At 36.2% G+C, this 20,427-nt stretch overlaps 2 protein-coding genes across 10 annotated transcripts in view; one reads left to right on the top strand and one right to left on the bottom strand.

The window, feature by feature from the left end:
* Positions 1-14,651, top strand: part of slc44a5b (solute carrier family 44 member 5b) — a gene marked incomplete at its 5' end in the record, with an annotated part of 37,354 nt that extends 22,703 nt beyond the window's left edge. For 2 of the 9 annotated variants that reach the window (XM_079384398.1, XM_079384397.1), the window contains 16 exons: positions 185-308; positions 1,757-1,789; positions 3,680-3,763; positions 3,848-3,960; positions 4,370-4,501; positions 4,660-4,759; positions 4,872-4,964; positions 7,284-7,371; positions 7,514-7,776; positions 7,882-7,976; positions 8,221-8,324; positions 8,536-8,609; positions 9,040-9,110; positions 9,309-9,397; positions 11,344-11,428; positions 13,419-14,651. In XM_079384398.1, coding sequence (XP_079240524.1) covers positions 185-308; positions 1,757-1,789; positions 3,680-3,763; positions 3,848-3,960; positions 4,370-4,501; positions 4,660-4,759; positions 4,872-4,964; positions 7,284-7,371; positions 7,514-7,776; positions 7,882-7,976; positions 8,221-8,324; positions 8,536-8,609; positions 9,040-9,110; positions 9,309-9,397; positions 11,344-11,428; positions 13,419-13,567 — 1,697 coding nt within the window. In that variant the 3' untranslated portion in view covers positions 13,568-14,651. Of the gene's footprint in view, positions 1-184; positions 309-1,262; positions 1,287-1,756; positions 1,790-3,679; positions 3,764-3,847; positions 3,961-4,369; positions 4,502-4,659; positions 4,760-4,871; positions 4,965-7,283; positions 7,372-7,513; positions 7,777-7,881; positions 7,977-8,220; positions 8,325-8,535; positions 8,610-9,039; positions 9,111-9,308; positions 9,398-11,343; positions 11,429-11,790; positions 12,718-13,418 lie in introns of those variants that run through there. The other 7 variants (XM_079384403.1, XM_079384402.1, XM_079384400.1 and 4 more) reach the window with 4 other exon arrangements.
* Positions 14,643-18,102, bottom strand: LOC306849411 (LIM/homeobox protein Lhx8-like). Its single transcript, XM_079384406.1, has 8 exons — positions 17,809-18,102; positions 17,010-17,138; positions 16,791-16,912; positions 16,494-16,714; positions 15,665-15,765; positions 15,363-15,458; positions 15,068-15,233; positions 14,643-14,881 (listed from the first exon to the last, which is right to left on the bottom strand). The coding sequence occupies exons 1-8, from the start codon at positions 17,872-17,874 to the stop codon at positions 14,805-14,807; spliced, it is 978 nt and encodes a 325-aa protein (XP_079240532.1). The 5' UTR covers positions 17,875-18,102; the 3' UTR covers positions 14,643-14,804.
* Positions 18,103-20,427: the final 2,325 nt, after the last annotated feature.

Here is a 20,427-nt window from a genome sequence, read left to right as displayed (position 1 = left end):
CAGAGGAGGCACAAAATGATACGAAACCCTTGGATAGCTGCTGCTCATCACCTCTCAGGAATTTTAGGCCTTGAAGATAAACGAGCAGACAGACACAAAGCATGTCCTCAACAGCTTATACTGTAAATACTTAAAAAATTAAGTGGATTTTTTATTTTTTCGTTATTCTTTGCTGTTCCATCAGTTCTCCAGAGGTGCTTTCCCGATTTCATCACCAGAAACGGGACATTAACTGTTGCCAACAAAACAAGCTTCAAGGATGGACACGGTAAAATCAGAAGTGTCGTCGATCTGAGAGATGCAGCAAGGTAAGTTCACTTATTAGTAGTGCTTATAGTGCACCCATATAAGACTACAGGTCTTCCACCAGCCTGTTTAGTAGATGTTGGACTGATGTTGCACTGTCTGTATGGCTTCAAAATTGCTCTCATTGAGAGTAACACGAATAGGAGGACTAGTTAGGCAAACCAAACCAAAATTATTCATTATATAATGCCACTAAACTATATACGGTATTGCATATAATTTAAAACCAGTGCTAGTTTCACTTGTATCACCCCGCAGTCTCTGTCTTCTTCCATAATAAAATAATTTAATCTCAAATTATTATTTCATGTATAATTATATATTTATTTGGTTAAGTAGCTGTGTTTTAAGTGGGATAATATACAGTCAGTCGGTTACCCATGCAAAATAAACCCCTTCATGGTCCCGATCACCTTGTCAGTGCTTATTTTGAGGCAATAACTGGCTGACTATACTTTATCCCATATATATGAGTCTAAAAATACCTTCTGGCCTGCATAAAATCGCTCAGCTCTTCCTAATTAGATATAATGATTATTAATTAATGAATGCTCTTCTGAAGGAGCTCTCACTTTCCATTTTAGTTATACGAGTCAGGGTTTAAGTGTGTACGCTACCGTTCAAAAGTTAGGGGTCGGTAAGATCTCTTAATGCTTTTGAAAGGATTCTTTGATGAATAGAAGATTCAAAGGAGCATAATTTATTTGAAACAACTTTTTCTTTTAATATTATGCATGTTATACTGTTTAAAAAAAAAAAAAAAAAAATTTCATGTATCTTTGCTGAAAAAATGCATTAATTGCTTTTCTTTTTTTAAATAACGTCCCTAGACTTTTTAATAGAAATGTTTTGCGTCTTGATATTACAAATATGTGCATTTGTACAAATACAGCAGGTAAACAAATAATACAGATATTTCCAACATTTCTTCCTAAATATACTGTCTTTCCATCCAGGCAAGAGAGGACAGTTTTATCTGGGTATGACATTTGGGCTCACAAAAGGTCAGAGAGAATCTGGCCTTTTAAGCATATAAGTCAAGCTGTGCATGTTCGCATGAGTTTGCTGCTGCCATAATAGCACTGATTTAAACACCTGGGGTGAAAGATCACATGGGGTATTTCCTTATTTTGGCAGGCAGGCTTCTTGTAACTAGTCTGCAAGACAATGTTCACACAGGATGTGTTCTTACGTCTTTGCCATCACATCGCATCTTGATAATATCAGTTAAAGTAGTTTAGCTTTTTCCATCTAGCTTTTTTAATGCAAGAATGTGTCCTGTGTGAACAGGCCCTAACAATTGTACTTTTGGATTGAGTTTTACTCACAAAACAGGCACTTTTGTACTCTAATCTGCAGATGCTTTTTGCAACTCTTTACCTGATTGCAGAAAGCCAAGGTTTTTGCTTCGTGTGTCTTTTGTAATATGCTCAATGCTTCTTTTTTGTAGCAAAGTCACAGCTATGCAACAAGGAACAGAAAGGTCTCCATTTCTTGTCAGCTTTAAAACTCGGCCTTGTCCTTCGCTTATCTACGAACTAACCTCCCTCACCACATATTCTGCACCAGCAGCCTCTCAAAGAATCTGTAGAACAGAAAAACACATCTTTGTATGTTTTTTTCACCCTTGTCAAAACTAAGGTCACTGACAAAATCCTTCTGCTGAAAGAGCTTTTTAAGAATATAATGGCAAACATAAGTGAGGAAGATGTGATTTAATGTCATCGCAAGGTCGTTTTGTACATGATCTACATTGATTGTGTTTTCAGCAAAGGAAAATTGAGCGTAGGAGTTTAAAATGCAGATGGTAAAATTGGGACTCTTCTCCATTCACCTGAAGCTTCTCTGCTATAGGCAAACACACTTTTTTCACTTTTCACCAGCATTACTTTGAGAACTTCATCTCTGCTAGCCAGTGTTGAAGTACCTAACTAAACCATTTTTCAGTTTGATGAAAGTAGTTGAGCTGTTTTCAGTATAGTGCAGCTTTCCAGCAGCAGGCTACTATTTCCAGCAAGTAGTGATGGAACATGACAAGTGCTGAGGTTTTTTTTTTTTTTAAGACTCATGCTCCCATATGAATCATTCATGATTCTTTGAGTTCCTGCAAAGGTGTGTGCACTGAATTTTTTGTAGCAATGTACAGCTATTCTACTTTTCCCCCCTTTACAACAATTACACAAAAATATAGCTAAGTATAACTGCATTTATTAAAAAGTAGCTTCAATTTAAGCCAACTTTAAATTGGGTAGCTTTTAGTTCGACAGATTATCTTCAAAATAGCTTCTATAACATTGCTGCCCTCCTTTTCAAACCTACCTCACTTCTGTACAAATCAATGAATATCACAAAACTATATAAAATATACCCAGCTTACAAGTAATAAAATCAAATGTTATATATACACTACTGTTCAAACGTTTGTGTGAGAAAAAGTCTTATGCTCGTCATGGCTGCAATTATTTGAACAAAAGTACAGTAAAAACAGTAATATTGTGAAATATTATTACAGTTTAAAATAACTCTCTTTGTATTTTAATATATCTTAAAATGTAATTCATTCCGGTGATGGCAAAGCTGAATGTTCTTCAGCCAGCCCACTACTTCAGTCTTGAAGGTGCTCAATAAACATTTCTTGTTATAATCAGTGTTGAAAACAGTAGTGCTGCTGAATATTTCTGTGGAAACCGCAATACTTTTTTTGTAACAGTATAAATGTCTTTACTGTCACTTTTAATCAATTTAATGCATCCTTGCTGAATAAAAATGTTGATTTCGTAAAAACATTCAAATGGTAGTGTATATAAAAGCACTTCTCTCACCATAGACTTGCATAGAATACAGACTATATTAATTTTAGTTTAGCCTGGGTAAAAAACAAGACTGTGTGGGATAGAAATAAAGTCTGTTGTTTTTCCAAAACATTTCTGCTAGACTAAACATTTTTTTAAAACATTAAGAAAATCAGATGTGTCCGGTGACCTTTTTAAACATTACAACATATTGCACTGACTGTACTTCTGTCCCTCAAAGCATCATTTCAGTTGTGTCAGATTCAATAACTTTGACTAAGTTCTTTAACCCTTCACCTCCACTGTGCATGAAAAACATGGCTTTTTCATGAAAGGAGGACAATAGAATCTGATGTTTTCTTACACCGGTAACACTTGTGTGAAACATCTGGTAACACCTGTGTGATCCATCGACCTGACCGCTGTAGATCTGTAATAACCAACTGTAGTGAGCGATTGCTTCTTAGTTTAATCAAGAAAAGACTGTATGTGGCATGTTTATGAGATGAACCTCCCCATAAACTGCTCTGTACAGTCAGTAGATTTAACTGTTTTTGACTCTTTTCTGTGCTCTTTTACAGTGGCATCACGAGCCTGTTGGATGCAAAGGAGGTGGGCGTCAAAATCTTTGAGGATTACGCCAGCTCATGGTTTTGGATCCTAATGTATGTATAACCTCAGATTTTCACCTTTGAGAAATGCAGCAGATTGATACAGTGTGGCTGATCTGTGGTTATGGGTGTTTTCAGTGGTCTGGTGATAAGTATGCTGGTCAGTCTGATCTTCATTCTGCTGCTGAGGTTCACCGCCGGCGTTCTCTTCTGGATGGTGATCTTTGGGGTCATCGCGGCTGTGGGCTATGGTTGGTGATGACTACTGAACACTGCAGACTAAAACTCAAAAACTAAACTCTTGTAAACATTTGAAGTTTAGTATATAAATGATAGGGATAGTTTACCCCAAAATAAAAATGATATAATATATTCTTGGATGAATGTTGTTCATCCAACAGAAAATCACAATTTTCCTTTGTCGTCTTTTCAGTCAAATCTAATCAGTGAACCAAATGATCCAGTTCAAAAAACTAAATGAATCATTCATGAATCAGACTGATCTGGTTCTCTTGAATACTCAGGCAATAAATGTTCACTTTAAAAATTAAACCCTGATCTTGTAACTGACCTTAACACTAAATGGTGTGTCAGCTATGATAGTTTGTGAATGTCTCTGCACTGTGGGTTCAATTGCTGTGTCATGAATGTCACTTACAGGAATATGGCATTGTTACTGGGAGTACAGTTCACTCAAGGGGAAGCCGGACTCGGACATCACCATCTCAGACATCGGATTCCAGACTGACTTCCGGGTTTACTTGCAGCTGAGTCAGACCTGGCTCATATTCAGTGAGATTTCTTGAGTTATTCTAATATATGAGTGTTTGTAGTGAAGTTTAAATCAGATAATGCATCTCAAACCAAGCAATGCGGCTGCACTTTCAAGTTGAAGTATATGAGAAGTTCAGTTTGATGGAAGTGACTGACAACTTGATATTTTACCGCAGTGATCTCTTTGGCTGTCATTGAAGCTATCATCATCTTAGTACTGATATTCCTGCGGAACAGAGTTCGTATTGCCATTGCTCTTCTAAAGGAGGGCAGCAAGTATGTTTCTTTCTACCTGTCTTTCTCTTCTGTTTAATGGCGGTGCTTGGAAAAACGCCTGGAACGAAGCTGTCATATGTTTTTTTAAATGTTATCTCTCTCTTTCCTACAGGGCGATTGGCTGCATCATGTCAACACTGTTCTATCCCATCATCACCTTCCTGCTTCTGGCTCTTTGTATTGCATACTGGGCTGTTACAGCTGTGTATCCAAATTTTTTAATTAATTTGTATGTTGAATGAAGTTTAGTATTTTAAGTGTAAATATTTTAATATTTTTTTTATCAATTGTATATGTATATATATATATATATATATATATATATATATATATATATGTGTGTGTGTGTATTTATACAGTGGTGCAAATAAGTATTTGATACACTGCCGATTTTTCAAGTTTTCCCACTTACAAAGAATGGAGAGAACTGTAGTTTTCATCGTAGGTACACCTCAACTGTGAGAGACAGAATATAAAAAAAATAAATCCAGAAAATCACATTGTATGATTTTTTAATAATTAATTACCATTTTATTGCATGAAATAAGTATTTGATACAATAGAAAAATAGAACTTAATATTTGGTACAGAAACCTTTGTTTAAAATTACAGAGGTCACCTGTAGTTCTTGACCAGGTTTGCACACACTGCAGCAGGGATTTTGGCCCACTCCTCCATACAGGTCTTCTCCAGATCTTTCAGGTTTTGGCAACACAGAGTTTAAGCTCCCTCCATAGATTTTCTATTGGGTTCAGGTCTGGAGACTGGCTAGGCCACTCCAGGACCTTGAAATGCTTTTTACGGAGCCACTCCTTAGTTGCCCTTGCTGTGTGTTTGGGGTCATTGTCATGCTGGAAGACCCAGCCACGACCCATCTTCAATGCTCTTACTGAGGGAAGGAGGTTGTTGCCCAAAATCTCGCGATACATGACCCCATCCATCCTCCCCTCAATACGGTGCAGTCGTCCTGTCCCCTTTGGAGAAAAGCACCCCCAAAGCATGATGTTTCCACCCCCATGCTTCACGGTTGGGATGGTGTTCTTGGGATTGCACTCATCCTTCCTCCAAACACGGCAAGTGGAGTTTATACCAAAAAGTTCTATTTTGGTCTCATGACCACATGACCTTCTCCCATGCCGCCTCTGGATCATCCAGATGGTCTTTGGCAAACTTCAGACAGGCCTGGACATGTGCTGGCTTGAGCAGGGGGACCTTGCGCGTGCTGCAGGATTTTAATCCATGACGGTGTAGTGTGTTACTAATGGTAACCATTGAGACTGTGGTCCCAGCTCTCTTCAGGTCATTGACCAGGTCCTCCCGTGTAGTTCTAGGCTGATCCCTCACCTTTCTCAGGATCATTGATACTCCACGAGGCGAGATCTTGCGTGGCGCCCCAGTCCGAGGGAGATTGACAGTCATCTTGAATTTCTTCCATTTTCTAATAATTGCGCCAACAGTTGTTGCCTTCTCACCAAGCTGTTTGCCTATTGTCCTGCAGCCCATCCCAGCCTTGTGCAGGTCTACAATTTTGTCCCTAGTGTCCTTAGACAGCTCTTTGGTCTTGCCCATAGTGGAGAGGTTGGAGTCTGATTGATTGAGTGTGTGAACCGGTGTCTTTTATACAGGTAACGAGTTCAAACAGGTGCAATTAATACAGGTAATGAGTGGAGGATAGGAGGGCTTCTTAAAGACAAACTAACAGGTCTGTGAGAGCCAGAATTCTTGCTGGTTGGTAGGTGATAAAATACTTATTTCATGCAATAAAATGGAAGTTAATTATTTAAAAATCATACAATGTGATTTTCTGATTTTTTTTTAATTTATATTCTGTCTCTCACAGTTGAGGTGTACCTACGATGAAAATTACAGATCTCTCCATTCGTTGTAAGTGGAAAAACTTGAAAAATCGGCAGTGTATCAAATACTTATTTGCCCCACTGTGTGTGTATGTATATGTATATGTGTATATATGTGTGTGTGTGTGTGTGTAATATTAATATTATTTTATTTTTTGTAAAAAGTTCAAATTAAATATTTTAAAAAAATATATATAAAAACATTATTTTTTAAATATCAAATATAAAAAATATATTTTTTAGGTTTAATAGGTTTTGTTTTAATGCATGGCTGTGGGACAAGACTTCTTAAAAAATCTTAAAGGTAATTTTATCTCGCAATTCAGATTTGTTTTCTTGCAATTCCGAGAATTGTGAGAATAAACACACACTTTTGAGCAATTCTGAGAAGAAAAATCAGAAATGTGATGTTAAACCCAGATTTGCTAGAAAAAAATGTCAGAATTGTGAGAAAAAGTTCAAATTTTTATTATGTGGCAGAAAAACTGAATTGTGAGATTTAAACCCTCTGATTGTGAAAATGTAAACACAGAATTGCGAGAAGAAAAAAAAAGTCTTGTCATGTTTTATAGGAGCAGTCTTTATTTTAGCAGTTACATTTGGTGGCACAGATATTACATGCTTTAGCTAGTCTGTATTGTATTTTCCTTAACCACAACTTCTTGCAGTTTCCTGGCATCATCTGGAGACGCAGTATATAAAGTAATGTCAACGCTACCTGGCTGCAAGTATACCAACCTCACCTGTGACCCAGAGGTAAGAACCAACCCTACTGTAAACTGTGATCATCTGCGATACAGCAATCTGCTATATTTTAAATATTAAATCCATTATATTGATTCAGATTTAGTAATTGTGTCACATTGGTGATTCCTTCCGTCTCTTTGATGTGTTTCAGACCTTCAGTCAATCCAACGTGACTAAACTGTGTCCAGGCTCCCAGTGCACATTTGCTTTTTACGGTGGGGAGAGTTTGTACCACCGTTACATCTTTGTTCTTCAGCTCTGCAATTTGCTGGTCTTCCTCTGGCTGGTGAATTTCACCATCGCTCTGGGTCAGTGCACCCTTGCCGGGGCATTCGCCTCGTATTACTGGGCCTTGACGAAGCCAGCAGACATCCCACCTTGCCCCTTGGCATCATCATTTGGCAGGACTTTAAGGTATGTTGCCATCTGTGGTCTTAGAAGCTTGCAGATGATTTATGTCTGAGTGGAGAGCTGTTAGACTGAAATGAAATATTCACTGTAATCCCAATGTTATTCCAGGTATCACACAGGCTCTCTTGCATTTGGAGCTTTGATTCTGTCCATTGTACAGTTCATCCGGATTATTCTGGAGTACCTCGACCACAGACTGAAAGGTATGAATCACATTTTAACTTTTAAAAGTTTGGCTCATTTTCATCATCAGATTTGCAAAATCTGATGATGAAATAAACGACATTTTAAAAGATATTTGTATTTTTGATCAAATAAATGAAGCCTTAATGAGCACAAGAGACTTCTTTCAAAAACATCTTACCTACCCAATCTTTTGAACAGTAGTGTATATATAGTGTAGAATACATTGTGAATAATGGTGCTGCTCTTCTGTTTTTGTCACAGGTGCTCACAATGGTTTTACACGCTTCCTGCTGTGCTGCCTAAAATGCTGTTTCTGGTGCCTAGAGCACTTCATCAAGTTCATGAACAGGAATGCTTACATTATGGTGAGTCACTCCATGTTTTCAATGTACAGGCATTACATAACTTTATACTATGTATATTTATAACTACCATATAACAGCATATATTTTCAATGTGTATAGTTTCATTTGCTTAAATATGAAAGCCAATGTTGAACCTGTGTTGTCAAGAAACAGACTTGCAGAAAGAAAGAACGCATTGACATTTATTGTTCGATTTGATTCATGTCCTCAGATTTCAATATATGGGAAGAATTTCTGTTCCTCAGCACGAGACGCTTTCTTCCTGTTAATGAGGAACGTTATGAGGTAAAACTCTGCACAGCTGCTACATTTATAATGTCATTGTCAAGGTGTGAAGCTGCAAGGACTCTCTCTCTCACACACACACACCTGTTCAAGAACTTGTTTATTTTGACATTTCTAGGATGTTTTTTGGATGTTATTTTTGTATTCGGTTTATCACTGTCAAATTTCACTAAATGATGCTTCTAATGACATAAAAAAGAAACCTGTTTTGTTGTCTTTTTCTTTTGTGTTCAACTTTTGAAGCATAATTTTAACAAGTCATACTTTGTCTTTGTCAGGCCCAACTCATATTTGGACAAATATTGTTGTCTAATAAATTGTGAATTCTTTAAATATTCCATAGAATAAAATGTCTAGTTTATGTAAGAGCTCCAAGACTAAATATGACTATATATAGCATCTCTTTATTATTCTGTGCGTTTTTCTCTAGAGTTGCTGTTCTGGACAAGGTGACTGACTTCCTGCTGTTCTTGGGCAAACTGCTGATCTCAGGGAGTGTGGGTGAGTCGACCGTTTCATCTGTAACATACAGACAGGCCAACATTAAGACTAATAGAGCCAGGGGGCTTTAACCGCACGCACAGACATGACATGACTTCTGCCTTCATACACATAAATTATCAACACAAAAAAAGATTGTCAGATTGTTTGCCATTCTAGCCCTTTTTACTTGCTGATGTTGTGAATATGCTTTTGTAGGTGTCCTTGCATTCTTTTTCTTCACCCGCCAAATACCAGTAATCCAGAAAGAGGTGCCGTCATTAAATTATTATTGGGTCCCTCTGCTGGTGAGTGCAAGCGATACACCTTCATGTTCTAGAAAATATATATAATATATTACAAATTTATTTTTTTTAATTCTCTGTGTGTGTGTGTGTAATGCATTTTATATATCTGTTAATTCATTAAATTTAATTATATAAAGTAATACCATATAAAAACACTTATATTATTTATACATATTTAATATAAACAACATTTTTCTTAAAAATATACATGCATGTGTTTGTATTTATATATACATAATGAGTGTGTACTGTGTATATTTATTATGTAAACAAACTTATTTTGGATGCAGTTAATTGCAATTAATTATTTGACAGCACTATATAGATATGAAGAGTTAATTTGCAAAAACAGAACTCCATTTTTTACAATTTTCAAAAATCGTGTTTTTTTCATTGTGCATTCCAATTCATCTGTCAAACTGCAGTTGGGTTATTTTGATTAGGTTAAAAAATAACAAAATACAGCTAACACAATACACAAGAACATTTTATCTGTTTATCTTAATGTATCTGTTTTTGCAAAAACTCTTCATATTTTATATAAATATGTTTAAGAAATTCATTTAAAAAATAAATACTTTGTCTGCTGTCTTTTGTGATTTTAAATATTAAGAAATTAAAAAAATACATACTCACTGGCCACTTTATTAGGTACACCTTGCTAGTACTGTGCCTTCCTCAGAGATTTTGGTCCATATTGACATGATGGCATCACGCAGTTGCTGCAGATTTGTCGGCTGCACATGATGCGACTCTCCCGTTCCACCACATCCCAAAGGTGCTCTATTGGATTGAGATCTGGTGACTGTAGAGGCCATTTGAGTAAAGTGAACTCATTGTCATGTTCAAGAAACCAGTCTGAGATGATTTGAGCTTTGTGACATGGTGCACTATCCTGCTGGAAGTAGCCATCAGAAGATGGGTATACTTTAGTCATAAAGGGATGGACATGGTCAGCAACAATATTCGGGTAGGATGTGGCATTTAAACAATGCTCAGTTGGTACTAAGGGGCCTAAAGTTTGCCAAGAAAATATCCCCCACACCATTACACCACCACCAGCCTGAACCGTTGAGACATGGCAGGATGGATCCATGTTTTCATGTTCTTTACACCAAATTCTAACCCTACCATCTGAATGTCGCAGCAGAAATCGAGACTCATCCGACCAGGCAACTTTTTTCCAATCTTCTATTGTGCAATTTTGGTGAGCCTGTGTGAATTGTAGCCATAAGGTGTGGTCTTCTGCTGCTGTAGCCCATCTGCTTCAGGGTTCGACGTGTTGTGCGTTCAGAGGTGGTATTCTGCATACCTTGGTTGTAACGAGTGGTTATTTGAGTTACTGTTGCCTTTCTATCATCTCTAACCAGTCTGCCCATTCTCCTCTTACCTCTGACATCAACAAGGCATTTTCGTCCACACAACTGCCGCTCACTGGATATTTTCTTTTTTGGACCATTCTCTGTAAACCCTAGAGATGGTTGTGCGTGAAAATCCCAGTAGATCAGCAGTTTTTGAAATACTCAGACCAGCCCATCTGGCACCAACAACCATTCCACGTTCAAAGTCACTTGAATCCCCCTTTCTTCCCCATTCTGATGCTCGGTTTGAACTTCAGCAAGTCGTCTTCACCACATCTAGATGCCTAAATGCATTGAGTTGAGGCCATGTTATTGGCTGATTAGCAATTTGTGTTACCAAGCAATTGAACAGGTGTACCTAATAAAGTGGCCTGTGTGTGTGTGTGTGTGTATACACATATAATGCATTTTATATATCTGTTCATTTATTTAAAAAAAACTTTATGTATATTACATATTTAAAATACACAAGATAGCATTTATTTCATAAAGCATTATTGAAATGCATACTTATCAAGAGGTATGTTGGGAACACAGATTTATTCTGATTCAATTTCTCTTTTAATCTTCTTTTCCCATTCACAGACTGTGATATTTGGATCATATATGATTGCACACGGGTTCTTCAACGTCTATGCCATGTGTGTAGATACATTGTTCCTCTGCTTCTGTAAGTACACCTTATTAAATCTACAGAATTCACTTGTGTGTGTGTGTTTGGTAATAAATGCTGAAAATAAAGATGTTTTCAACTTGAAAATCTGGTTTAGCCCTTGATAAATACTGTACATACCCACCCACTGGTCTTCCTTTACCTTTCATCCTCTTCTCTGTGCATGACTTTGATCACTTCTGTTCTCTAATTATAATACTAATGTAATCTTTGTGTATTTATTCTTTTCACTTCTTCTTTTCAAACTGCATGACTGCTGACTAATTCTGCTTATTTTTTCCCCCTTTTTCTTGAAACCCTGTCTTTCCTCCTTAACTCTTCCCTTCTTCTGTCATCTGATTTGACGGGACACCCTTCAGGTGAAGATCTTGAAAGGAACGATGGCAGTCCTTCCAAACCGTATTACATGCCTCCAGGCCTGCACAGGATACTTAACAAAACTGATCAAGGAGGCAAAAAGTATGCTGTGTCCTGAAACTGTCACCTCAGTGGGACGTGAAGAATCGCGCTAGTACTGTAGCACGCTGCATCTCTCCCGCAGCACAGCAAAACCTTCTGGGATATGGAATCAGATAGCATTTAAAGACGTGATCTTCTCTCTGCACTCTCTGCTGATACTGACTGACTCCTGCTGTATTTTTCCACACTTCTTTCCTTTTTTCTTTTTGCTAATTCTGTCCATCATTGCCTTACCCATGTTTGTCTTCTGGAGCAAAGTAAGGTCTGATAATACTCTGGTAATCCACGATGAAAGCAAGTCATTCTATATATTTACTCTCTTTATATTGCAAGTATCCTCTTTCTCTTTCTATACAGCCCTATGTTTTCATGTCATTTTTGGTTTAGAAGTTCATACAGTACATTGATGTGCATGTGGATGGATTTACTGAATTCTTAATCCACATGATTTTAATATTAACTTTGTCATAATCTATTGGAAAATGCTATTGTATTGGGGGAATTTTAATAGATACAGTGTGTATTCTATTATAAACATGTTTTGATAGAATCTATGAATTTTCAGGTGTTCTGATGGCAGTATTTAGTAACTGTGCCTGGTTTAAAAGGAAGAGTGCTACTCTCCTTTGTTTTTTTGCAATCAATCTGAAAGTATTTCAAGTTCAATTTATAAACGGAACGTAAAAGCCATTTTTTTGTAATTTTGTAGACTGATTTGATGCTGCGTCTACTCTGTGAAGTTCAGTACAAGTTGTCTTTTAAAGGGGGAAATTTTTGTAAAAAGGTTTTTTTTTTTTCAATTAGAATAAAGCTGAACTTAATATCATGAATGGTTTGATTCTTTTATTTTTCTTTCATTTTTCAGAATTCTAACAAATTTAATATCAATATTATTCATTACATTCTCAGCTTAAAATAATACATATGCGGTTCAAAACTTTAAGATTTTTTGTTTTTGAAAGAAGTCTCTTATGTTCACCAAAGATGCATTTATTTACAGTAAAGAGAGTAATGTTATGAAATATTGAAACTTAAAATAACTACCTTTTATAAAATAACTATAATATTTTTATTTTAAAATGTAATTCATTCCTGTGGTGGCAAAGCTGAATTTTCACAGGATCCTTCAGGAATCATTCTAATATGCTGTTTTGGTGCTCAAGAAACTTTTCTTTTTATTATCAATGTTAAAAACTGTTTTTGCTGCTTAATGTTTATGCATAAACATTGATTCACTACCATTCAGAAGTTTATGGTAAGATTTATAAAAAAAAAAAAAGTATTGCTTTTTTTTTATTTTTTATTTTTTATTTTTTTTTATAGCATGCACATTAAATTGATCAAAAGTTCAAGTAAAGATATATAACGTTACATATTAATTATATTTCAAACTTTTTGTTAATCTAAGAATCCTGAAAAAAATGCATCACAGTTTCCACAAAAATATTAAGCAGCAAATACTGATTGATGCAAAAATCATATGAGCGATTGGTTGGCATTAACCTTTTTTATGCGCTCCTGATCTCAGTGCTTGATCTGGAGAAGAACGACGGCTCGGCAACCCGTCCATATTACATGGGCAGCAGCCTGCGCGCCATCCTCAACAAGAAGAACAAGAGACGAGAGGAGAAAAAGAAATGTAGAAAACAGAAGGAACAACCAAACAAAAGGCACTGACATGTAAAACAAAAAGATTCTGGTTATTATGGTAAATGGACTGATTTAAGCAATATTCAGTCATGTATGTAGATAATTTTGTATTAGAAATCTCATTAGAAGCCCAAAAATATAAATTCAAGACTCTTTGTACTGATTTGCATCTTTCTGTTTATTATGCAAGTAAATATAATTGCCAGTAAGCAACTAAATGAATTGGGATGATTACCTGTTTATGGATGTGGAAATTTCTTTTTTTTTTTTTTGGTAGATTTTAGTAATTTTTTTAACCGATTCTTGTCTTTTATATGACCATTACATTTTATTAGCACCCATTTGGGGTGAAACTGACACTTCTCTCATATTGAGAAAAAGACCGGTAACATTTATTCGTTTTAAACTAATTGAATTTTTCTCAACTTTTGTAAGTTGCTTTTTTGTAATTGCAGTTCTGCAGAAGTGCCTTGTTCCAACACGCAGTTAACAGCTCTTTTAACCTCAACCACATGTTGATATGAGCCCTTTTCTGCTGTGCAGAGCTTATAATATTTATTCCTTTATTACTGCTCTTATTCATCCATCCAGCTGCATTTCTCGTCAGACAGAATGCTCTCTAGCAGTAGGAGGTTACACTCCTTCAGTGTGATTTTATTGTGTCCGTTCACACTTCATTTTAGCCCAGGAAGGACTTGAATTTATCTTAATAACACCTTGATCTAAATGTGTACAGAGTAGTAGTAGGTATTTTATGTGAACTAATTTTTGCTGATATTTTAATGCCATTAATTTGAAGTATTTGTTATTTATATTTTTATAAAAACTTTTTTTTTTTTGCTGTAGTTTTTCTTTTAAGTATTAAGAGTGTATTCTTTACCAATTTTGTTTTGTTTTGTTTTTGTTTTTTCAATTGTATTTTTGAGTTTTACACTTGTCTAATCGTCATTAATATGTAACTTTTTAATTCTCTTCATAATTTACAATGTGGTACACATTTTTACTATTTTTGTAAACACATTGCGCTATTTTTCAGAGCTTAATAACACTGTATGATGTAATCCAAGTGCAAGGATAATTTCGGAAATAAAGTATTTCATATAGACACGTGACTAAGTTATTTATTTTTAGTTGAACCGCATGGGAAATGAACAAAACATGCAATAATTAAAAACATAAATGAATACATTTGATACAAAGGTATCAGTGGAATAAATGTCGTTACAACAACTGGCACAACATTCACAACTGAATTGTAAAGCGTTTAGCTGCTGCTGATTGGTAGATGTGTTGATATTTGGGACAGTAACGGCTGACAGAGTAGAGATGATGGTGTGTGCACTGAAAACAAAAGAGAAACAAAGCCATTAACACAAGCACAAACACACAGGGACAAATTTATTTCATCCTAACACTGGATAACTTTTCCATTAGCAGTTTTAGTAATATTCATCAAAAACCGATAATAAATGTTCTAATGTCCTTTTTAAAGAGTTTATCTGATTGTACTACATTTGCTCATCTCACCATCAATGCAGGTGCTGTGTAGTGCTGTAAGCAGGGATGTGTGTGAATAGTGCTGCTCATTCAGGGTGGACATGGACTGGAGCGAAGAGATATCACCTGCCGTTACTGCTGAAGGAGGGGGAGAAATGTGCTTCTTATGACGGGCGCGACAGTTTTGAAACCAAACCTGACCAGAAAGAAATTCAAAGAAATTACTTGCATACCATATGAGCTTTATTCTGTTGCCACATACAGTAAACCAACATTTTTAGACGGCTTCATTTAGGCACTTTAGAAATTGCTAAAGAAATGTAACCTGAATGACACGTCTGCTAAGGCCAGTCTGTTCAGCAAGCCTCTGAAGTGTCTGTGTGTCTGGGTTATTGTCCTGAGCAAACTGGCCCTGCATAACCTGCAAGCCACAAACATCAAAACAGTGTCAACAGGGCCAGAGACATTAAGCCAGTGGGAAATCTCTAGTATGGTTTGATTACAAGTAGCAACAACAAAGCAGGGATCCATTATTGCTTACACTGAACTTTTATTTTAATAAGACTTCAAACCCCTGAACTCAGTATGTGGCACATATTGAACAGCGAGAGCGATGCTTTTGTTTACCTGTAGCTGGTCTGAAGTGAAACTGGTACGTGCTCTTTTAGATGGTTTTTGGTTTATTTCACAGCCTGGATGCAACACACCTTCAGGAGAGACATTTTTTCCTGGAAATATAAAAGTAATGCAAAGGTGTAATTATTTATAAGACATATTGAGCATGCTACAAACCAGGACACATCAAAACCAAACAACTGCTTTCCCCCTAAGATGTTACTGGATTAGTTTTACATAGCTTAACCTTGTAAAGCCTGACATACTGTATATAAAAAAATATTCCGAAAAATCTTTTTTTTTTTTTTTTTTTTTAACCGTTAATTGAATCTTCAGACTCATAATAAAGGAAACAACAGCGACCTTTAAATCAGTGACTTATATTTAATCAGTTTATGATCAAATCTCTAGTTTTAATTATAGGGGAAAACATAATGCGATGCAATACAATGATGATTGAGAAATAAACATTCCTCAAAAGCCTGCTGTATCGTATTTGATCCATTTTAACATGATTTTTCTAAAACGTTAGATATGGATAATCAAATAAACGAATAAAATCAAATAGTTGCTTCAGTCCAGTAAGTGTTCATCTGAAATATTACTAACAATATCAATTTTTTAACATAAAAATCAGTAAAGGTTTCACACCAAAAAGACACGTATCATAACCCAAAGCTGGACAATTTTGGAATTACACAAAAAAGCTTCTACTTGTTTTTTTCAGCAAATTTTATGCAAGATCAAGTTAGTTAGCCTTAGAGATTTGATCAATTATGATACAGCAGGCTTTACAGTGTTAAAGTACACCACCTGTGTGCATGCAGGACTCTCAACTTACCTTTTTCAGCAGCACCTTTGAGTTTGTCCAGCATGCTGTCGTAATGAACTCGACACAACAATTTTTGTCCAACCAAAGCAAACTCCTCGCCTGTGGACAGCTGCCTCTTACAAGAGAAGCACAAGAAACATGCCAGGTGGAAAACATTCCCCTTCGCCCTGCGCACCCAGTCTGTGGAGTGAACCGTTTCACCGCAGCATGAGCACCATGTTCGATATCTCCTGTCAAGCCATAATGGATTTGGTTAAATACAAACTGCAACATCTTCTCAGCATATGCATAATCTTTCAGAAGTACCTGAAGTAATCTAGTTTGCAGAAGACCTCTCGCTCTCTAATGTAGCAGGTTGTGTGTCCGCTCAGAGTGGTTTGGCACACACTGCATGAAAGGCATTGCACATGCCAGCACAAGTCATTGACCTGCATTCAACAAGAAATTTGATAACTGAGAATCAACTGATGGAATTGATTAATTGTCAATTAAATGAATAAATATGAACTAAATGAGCCTTCTCACCTTAAGCAGATACCGGTCTAGGATGTCCTCTCTACACCTTGTGCAAACTGCTTTGCCTTGGAAAGCATCAGATGCCACTGCTTGAGGTAGAGCAGATGGAGAAGACCGGCCATTCAGAAGTGATGAACTCTGTAGAAACAGAAATTACATTTGATCTAACATTTCAAACATACAGACAATTCCACACAACTGTAAACTCAAACTGTGCACTTCTGTAAAGCACAGATAAACGCATTGGGTTAGGGGAATGCGTCTTATAAAGGATATTATATAAAGGATAAAAAAAATCTCAAGAGTTTTAAAATTTCCTGGTTAAATAAAGGTTAAATAAAAATATTGTGTCTAATTCTACATTTAATTAATTTAAGTCAACAACTAATATTTTATGTAGGCTATATTAAATGTACATTTTACTCAAAAATTTAGTAACGAAAAAAATAAATCGTATCTTTTTTTTACGAAAAAAATATCGCGTTTGCGCGAGGCGGTAACCACAGCAACCGCTCGTGCACTTATTATGATCTGTATCGGTACACCGGCAACTCATAGGTAGGCTATTGTCATATTTAATGCTTTAGTCTAGACTTTATTCATATCACATGTATATCACAAAAGCTGTAAAACTATTTTAAAAGTATTTAAAGCCGCAAAAATACGGTTCGCGTGAGATTAACCATGGATAAAAACCCGAAGAATTAGCCAACCTAGAGTATTAGCAAAAAGTTGTCCTTCTGCATAGTAGATTCTATCGATGATTAATCAATGTCTTCAGGTTGGTCGAGCCAAAATATATATTTACCATACAAATGTCGCTTGTAAGTTCTCTGCACTCGCTGGTAAAATCCTCACTGCGATCCATAGACATGACTGTAGTGAATGCGCTTCGGATCTCCAAATCTCGCACCGAAACACAGCCTTTAAATGTGCGCGCTCCATCCCATAAACATCATCCACTCTCCTCTTCACCATGACAACCGCAACAATTACCAAAACTACATTTACGACTTCCAGAATTCCAGTCATTGTTAAAACACGTCCGACTCTTGGAGTAATGGTTATCTGTGCAGTATATTACGCACTTGAAATCCGCATTAGCGATTCGGAAACGGTTCACACATAATGCCTTCATCCCAAACGTATCAATTACGCATGCCAATCAAAACCTCTGAAGAATCAGTGGAAGAAGAGAATTGATTTATTTAATAACCAATTAAAACCCAGTGTTTTGGCAAAAACGCGCAACCAGAGCAACTCAAAGGTGAAGAGGTCTCATTAAACTCTTGACAGTTAATTGCCGCCATTTCAAGGCGGGTCTTTTTTTTTTTGCCCTGCTATTTTTGATTTGGAACTCACATGTGAAAATGTCTAAAACTCGGATGCAATTTCACTGCCTGAAAACCATGTCTTAGTGTTTGAAACTTTAACATTGTGTTTCATCTTGGAATTTTGAATCAATTATCATAGCACAAGTAAAAGTCAACAAGACTCTTCTTTTTCAGTGTGCCCCACACAACCCACATGTAATTGCTAACTTGTGCAATCACCATTGGAGCATTGCTGCCTGTCAGTATAGTATTGCCAATAAACATTAGCATCTTTCCTGACCTCTGGTTGTTGTATGGATCACATCTTTCAAACTGGCATAGGAGAACGTACCCAAATGCCTGATATCCACAACAACCTATTCTTCATCACTGCTCATTGCTTCTATCCTCCTTGGTCCTCAACAACATTTATTACTACAACCTGATTTTCTGATGCACTCCTATCACTATCATCAATACTTTCTGAAATAATTTGTCTCTCCATCTTCCAAAAATGAACCAAAAACACATGCATAAAGGCTATTATACTGCGTGCCTATGCTGGTCAATAGTACCAGCTACACCAAATTTGCATCCCATAATAGGACTTTGTCAGTTATGCATGACGCTCATATTTTTTGGTCTCCGAGTTATTGTTTTTATAAAAGTGCATTAAAAATGACAAAAAGTTTAGAAAACACTTTTGGACATACAATTATATTTTTTATAACTTGAATTTATATGTATTTTCTAGTCTAAAATCAGCTCACTATGGAGCCTTGAGAGCATGTGACCTAACATGTGCTAATGCCGCCTTTACTACTTTGTTACCAAAAAATGTGAAGCTCATGGTAAATACATTTTAATTTTACTGGTTGAAGGGGATGTCATTTGACATCACTTAAATAAAATCTTGTTGGCTGAACATATAGACATATATGTATTTAAATGCAATTTTCTAAGCGTCATTTTATAAATGACTATATCCCATAGAGGGATATATATATATATATATATATATATATATATATATATACATATATATATATATATATATATATATACATATATATATATATATATATATATATATACATATATACATATATATATATATGTATATATATATATATATATATATATAAAATTGCTCTTTTTTTTACAATGTGCCATTGGAAATTCTCGTTGTGCACTCTGATGAGGCCTTCTTTAGCCCGCGTGTTTTGAGTTAAGGGTGTCGTGATCACTTCAGGACTGCAGCGATCACTGTCTGGCCAATCAGAAAGCCTTGTAAAAATGCCCTAATCAGGGAGTGATTGCCTTCTTCACAATCACAGCACAAATGTCCAATCTAACACTGATTGCACTTGCTGCCACCCACAGCACAGCCAAACACCACGGCAATCCCACCGATGCCATCTCTCTCTCTCGCTCTCTCCCTCTCTTACACACAGACACACACAGACACACACACACACACACAAACCATTCCTGTTTGCAGTTCACGCAATACCTGCATATGAAGGATCGTTGACGTTTTGACAAGGCAATGCAATATATAGGCTACACATTAGTATGGAGGGAAAAATATTGCTTTGATGATAGGCTATTAATAATCTTCAGTAGCCTACGGAAAAATGCTAGAGAGGCTTTTGAGAATGAGAGCTCGTTGACAAACGCAAGGCAATGGAACACAACGGAAAGGCCTCAAAGTCAGAGCGCAACATTACAGTTTTTCTCGATTGCTAACACACAATTCATGAAACAATTCACCATTTTCTCACAACTATTAACACAATCTCATAATTGCACACCAACTTGTGCAAACTTCCAGGTCAAAATCAAATGGTTTAGTCAAAAACATGTTCTCTTTTGTCAGACTCAAATTTTGGCCTCAGATGATACACAAACCTGTCAAATACTCAGACTACTTCACTGTCTAGAGAACACTAGTGAGATCAATTCAAAACAGTGGTACAAACACCTCCTTTGGGAAACAGGAATCCTTTTGCTAGTCAATGACTGTTACAGTATACGGCATAAATAAAGGGGTGCAGATACAGTAAAATTCAGCAATAATCTGTAAAGAGATCTTACAGTAGATAAAAAGCACT

The sequence above is a fragment of the Barbus barbus genome (assembly GCF_936440315.1).
Source record: "Barbus barbus genome assembly, chromosome: 29".
NCBI classification, from domain to species: Eukaryota; Metazoa; Chordata; class Actinopteri; order Cypriniformes; family Cyprinidae; genus Barbus; species Barbus barbus.
This window is presented reverse-complemented; position numbering and strand designations above follow the sequence as displayed.